This window comes from Micromys minutus, assembly GCF_963924665.1.
Source record: "Micromys minutus genome assembly, chromosome: X".
Taxonomy (NCBI): Eukaryota; Metazoa; Chordata; class Mammalia; order Rodentia; family Muridae; genus Micromys; species Micromys minutus.
In genome coordinates this window covers 116070109-116076032 of record NC_137970.1, presented here as the reverse complement: position 1 = coordinate 116076032, position 5924 = coordinate 116070109, and the positions used below count along the sequence as shown (strand labels likewise).

The window sequence follows — 5924 nt, the reverse complement described above, 5'->3', positions numbered from 1 at the left end:
CCAAGGATTCTTATCCTGATGTCTGGGAAACCCTTATGTAAATCTGTTCAGCCTTGTGGATCAGTGTAAAAAGCTCCATATAACAGTGTAAGACCATAATCTCAATACTCTGAGATTGAAAGCAGGAAGAGTAGTTCAAGGCCAGTCTGGTCTACATGAGATCCTATTTCAAAAATCCAAGACAAACAAAAAATTTCTTAGTACAGACAAGTTTAAATTCACCATTGAAAAACCAAGGATGCCTACCACTGACCCTTCAGCCTGGGATTCATCTCTGGTTCAGCTGGAATCCCAAAGGGTCAAGTTAATCATTTGGATTCTAGTATTTTCTGTCCTCAAAGACTAAGAGCCAGGGTTATGGCATTGGCTCAGGGTGTGTGCACTCAAGTGATAAGTGGAGTCATATTTGTCAGCTTGACCCTTTTGTTCCTTGCATATTGTTTTCTTCGTGTTCCTAATAAGACAGCTATACCTTTATTCTATCCATCTCTAAGAAGGAGATGTGGTAATTTATCCTCACATGCCTCCCAATAACCACACGCATTCCAAACAAACATACATACATACAAATACATTCTACTTTGAGCTAGAGAAAACTAAGGTGTTAAGAGTATTTACTGTTCCTGCAAAGTGCCTGTGTTATTGGTATCCATACTGTGTCTCACAGTCAGCTGAAAGTCGAGTTCCAGGGGATTTGGGGTCATTTTCTGATCTCTGTGGGACCCAGGAACTCATGTGTTAAACATAAACACATTCAGGCAAAAACATTCATTCACATAGAAAATCAAATATATACAACTTAAAAATATATCCAGCTAATGTTTGGCAAATAAATCATTCAGTGAGCAGAGATCATATGATTTATTACCATTTTTCCTGTTTTATTAAACAAACCAATCTAGGAACACATTTTATAGTTGACTAAAAGGATTAAAGGAACCCAACGATTAACAATTGAATAGTTCTCTGTTTTCTCAAAAGCTGATAAGACAGAAATTATGAGCACTCATAAACAAACTCACATTGCAAAGATAATGTAACACATTCTAATTACAATTGAAGAAAGTACTCAAAAAGCGAAAATTATGAAACAGCTATCATTTAGAATCAGAACACAAAGTTCCCCACACTGTGTTCTACCCATACCCAGATTAAACGTGATCCCCCTTTACTGAAAATTGTGCTTGTTCTCTTTCAAACCAGAAACTAGGTTGCCTCGTGTTGTTATCAACATGGTACTAAGCTGATGGGCCCCTTCCGACTCTGGCTCTCCCTTCCTCATCTCTGAATGCCTCACTATATAAAGATGAGAAATGAGTTGGGGCCCTGCTTGTAAGCTTGGCCAAAAACTCAAGCACTTTCATCTTAGTGGTTTCAGAGTAGGCTCTTTGACCCCATAAGAACTGATAGCGTGGAGGATAACTCCCAGGTACCTGCTGATACTTCAGGTAATTTTGGTACACTAAATCTCTAGTGAGGAACTCTCTGGGCTCCCCATAAATGAAGTGCTCCTTCCCATCATATATTCCCATCATATTCAGGAATTCCCACATGCTTTCTTCAGAGGCACAATTTCCCTCTATGAATATCACACCTAGAATAACTATCAGGAAGCCATTTCTGGGTAGTCGCTGGTTGTCACTCATCATATCTTCATATGTGAGGCCCAGTGAGTTGGTCAGGACATAGGAGTTGCTTGCAGCATCATTTTCCTTTATATCAATGCCAAAAATCATCTCCAAGCACTTGGAAGCTTCCTCAAAGATAATGGGGAACTGATTCACGTAGTCTTCTGTGACAACTCTGAGCATTTCCTCTTTGTTGATGGGTTCCTTCACTCTGTATTTGAGGATCAGCAGATTCACCAGTTCAGTCACCTTTTGGTTTTGGATTTGTCTCCATGAGGAAGTGCTTAAACTCTCTTCTTCCTGGCTGCTGTATTCTTCTTCATCCAAGTTGCTACATGACATGAAGGTGTACAGGCTCTGATGGCTCTGGGAAATATTCATCATCCAGGCAACAGATCCTTCCATCCCATTGGGATTGCCCCAGATCAGAGGATGGGAGGAGAAGGCAGAAGGTGGGGAAAGATGGGAAGGTAAAGAGATCTTCAAAGTGGCAGATAATGTGAAAGACACAGTATCACCATCAATGTTCTCCCATTCCTCCTCTTCAACCTCCTCTTCATACTCTTCCTCTTCAATTTCTTCCTCTTCCACTTCCTCTACATCTCCTGCTACTTCCTCCTCTTCTACTTCCTCCACTTCCACCTCCTCCTCTTCTTCAATTTCTTCCTCCTCTCCTGTTTCTTCCTCCTCCTCTTGATCATCATTGTCGTCCTCCTCACCCTCATCTTCGTCATCCTCCTCACCCTCTTCTTCATCCTCATCCTCCATTTCTTCCTCCTCCTCCTCCTCCTCTATTTCTTCCCCCTCCTCTTCCATTTCTTCCTCATCATCTTCCTGTTCTTCATCGGGTAATATATATATTTCAAAAGCATCCTGAAAAACTTTCTCAAGGCTGAAGTACGGATAATAGGGCATAGTGAATCAAACCGGAGATGGTAGTATATGCAGGAGTGTGGGTGAAAGGGTTCCACTGACCTGGGGAAGAGAAAAGTAGTGTGAGTGGCCTCAGCTCAGAAGTGCCTTCCTGGTGGTTCTAACAAAAGCATACTCACAGGACTCTGTTGTACGTGATGTCCCAGAGTTCTGCAAGGCTGCCGCTTTCCTTGTTGGTTGTCCTACTGGAACCTGAAGATGGATAAGAAAAACGTTCTCAGCATTTAGGTCACAGGAAGAGCCTGAGACTCTAGGGCCCGAAGTGAGACACATGTCTAGGTACCTGGGACCCCTTGGTTCTGGGGTTTGGGTTGTGTGCTTGGTGCATATTCAGGATATGCATCTCACCTCAGCTATTTCATTTCCTAAACCTTTCCTAGGCTGTGATTTGAGGGGATATAATGCAAATCAAGCCTTTATCTCTATTTCTTGTAGCTCTTTAAAATGAGCTGAAAGGAAGACCCACACTGTAGGCTTTAAGAGTAACCCTAAACTGATCACTGCAGCTAGGTTAGACCTTATTCTGAAATCACCAGAATTCTAGGTATATGGTCCCCTGTGAGATTACCTTTACTCCGACAAGTCTTAGATCCTACTCACCTGCTGCAACTGAGAAAACCCCTAAGGACAACAGCTCACACTCCTGAGACAAAGAAAATACAGCATGGAAATCCCATCCCCAAGCACACCTGTCAAGGGACTCCCTGAGGTGACAGTTAAGAAATGGCCAAACTCTTGGTTCTAGCTCCTAAATGAGAGATGTACTTATTTTTCAATCTGAATCTGTCTGAGCCTGGGGCTGTACCATCTGCTGACCACAGTTTGCTCCTCTGAGCAATGCTTTGAGATTACCAAGATAGAGAAGACGATGTACCACATCCAGCCACGTCCCTCAGGGCATCCAATAAGCTGACAGTCAGCATGGAAAAGGTAACAGCAGATATACTTTCAGTCCGAGAAAGGGGAACCATACCCTCAGCTCTTACTCAGAATCTTTAACCCCTGACAGTCTGGAACTTGACTTCTCTACTTACCTGATGGATCTAATCATACGACCGCCTTGTCAGACCAAGTTCCTCAGTTCCCTGAGAATAAAAAAAGAAACAGAAAAGATACTCAACTCCAACTCTGCTAATATCACAAACTTACACAAAGGCTTTCTTTCATGTCCCTGGACCCCTTGATACAAAATTAAATGGTACGGATACCTGTCAAGGGTCTGTTAGGCTGAGGCCAACAGTCCTACTTGTGGAGGAGTTGCCTGTACCCTTTAGCAAGACCTGCCTCAGTCTCTTTTAACCTGAAGGGTGTCCAGTAAACCAAAACCTCACCACCTGGAAACACTACAGTACCCTAGCTCTTTGGACAGCTTGTGGGAGAAGCCAGAGCCCATTACACTCTATCACCACAAGCTATATGCTCCCCGGGCTGGAAATAAGTTGAAAGTTGGACTCCTTCCTTTCTTAGGAGAAGTAAATAAGGGGAAGGGGAGTAGGGTAGGGAGGACTAAAAATCCTTCTATCCTCATAGGGGACCTTTCATTTGATCCCAAGAAAGTCAAGGGCTTGTCTCTACACAGAATTTCATCTCCTCAGATCAAAGCCCTTCTCCTTGACACATCACCCGGAAATAAAAAGTGTTGCATCTGACAGATCTTTCCTGCAATGCCCTAAGGTGTTCAACTGTTGAGTGTGGGGGCCACCTCACTCTGAGATTATTATCACCATGCACATTTTTATGCCAATTACAAGAGAGCGTTTCTCCTCACCCACCACCCCAATTTCTACCTAGTCAATGTAGCTAAAATGGCTCTGATAGGATCTGGGAACTTCTTTGCAAAGGTGCCCTGGCTATCTTTGACCAATCTTTATCTCTCTGAGAAGCTAGTCAAATGTGAAGTGTGGCCATATCTAGTATCTCTGTCCAGAGTCTGCCAGGACTGATGGCTATGAATAGACCCCATGGTTTTACTAAGAGAGGTTAAACCCTCTGATCACCCTCAGGTTATTTACATTACTCATTTCTACAAGACAAACTTCCTCAATTTCATGCAGAAGTGACAAAGCACATCTAGAGCTGTTGCCCATATCTTGAACGCATGGTAGCATTTTTATGAGGCCTCTCTGTCTACAATAGTACGTTGTCCTCAAGGGATTTATATTTACTCCTAACAAGCGATGTGCAGCCTCTATTCTGTTCATGTGACGGTGTCTTCCTCCCTTCAAGGGTCCCATCTCTTTCACATACCAGAAAAAAAAAAAAAAAAGAAAAAGATATGAAGACTCGGTTGTTGAGCCTGGGACTTCTTGTAACCAAATATTAGAGGCTATTCTCTCTGAGGCTCCCACTATCTGTTCTTATCTAAGCTCTCCTCATTCTCATCGCAAAGTACACTCCAACTTAAAGCCTAACCAGTATCTTGGAGTAAGCCTGACCCCCCCCCCCCGATCCCGAACAAACACTGATTCCTTCTAAGTTAAAAGTCTAAATACCATAGCCCAGAAGCCAGACTCGAAGCCTGCAGGGTAACAGCAAAGGGAACACAGGGTGGAGGCTCTCCACACCTACAGTCAGAAGCCCTCTCACTCCTCATCCAGATTTTCATTTTAATACCTGGCAGGATCAAGCCACCTCCCTCCTCTGAGTGGGGATAATGTCCTTGGGGCTCCTCCATAGCCAATAAGTATCTACCTTGTAATTCTCAAAGCTAACAGCCAGGACTCTTCAACACCTCCGGGAAGTTCTATCCCCCCTCTACAACAGTGCATCCTGATCATGTAAGACCCAGTACTGAATCTTCCCTTTCCTGATGCCAGTAGACTTCCTTCAGGAAACTCTCCCATCATTCAACCTTCCACGATAAAACCCATGAAATGGCATGTCCCACAAACCTGTCCCTTCTTAAAAAAGCCTAGGAGCAAGGCATGAACAGATAATACCATCACCCTAGTATATATAGCGGAGAGAAAGGTTTTCAGTCTTCCCTCAAGATGTATCCCCATCAAGTCCAGGACTTCTCTATTTATCTATGTCTAACCAACTCAAAATGCCTCACCTCCCGTGGACTCTCAACATAGAATTTGGGAATGATTATAAACCATGGACCTTACCTGGAACACCTAATGATAAGTGAACTTAAGCTTTCTATATCTACCCCTTCTGGGAATAAGATGAAATCCTCAGAACAATACTGTCTTAACAGGGCCTGAAACTTCCTGTGGACCTTTGTCCATGAAACCTCCTTGATACCTTTATATGAAGCAGGTACTCCTCTTCTGTAACCTGGTACAACCAGCTTTCAAAAGCCTCGTCTCCCTTAGGACTCTCACACATGAAACTTGGTAATGATTATGACATGACCCC

General features: G+C 43.2%; 1 protein-coding gene across 1 annotated transcript; it reads right to left on the bottom strand.

The window, feature by feature from the left end:
* Nucleotides 1–1238: 1238 nt before the first annotated feature.
* LOC308416084 (melanoma-associated antigen 1-like) lies at nt 1239–2543 on the bottom strand (the record flags this gene model as incomplete). The annotated part of the gene is made up of 1 exon (XM_080911107.1): nt 1239–2543. The coding sequence occupies one exon, from the start codon at nt 2541–2543 to the stop codon at nt 1239–1241; it is 1305 nt and encodes a 434-aa protein (XP_080767233.1).
* Between the last annotated feature and the right edge of the window lie 3381 nt (nt 2544–5924).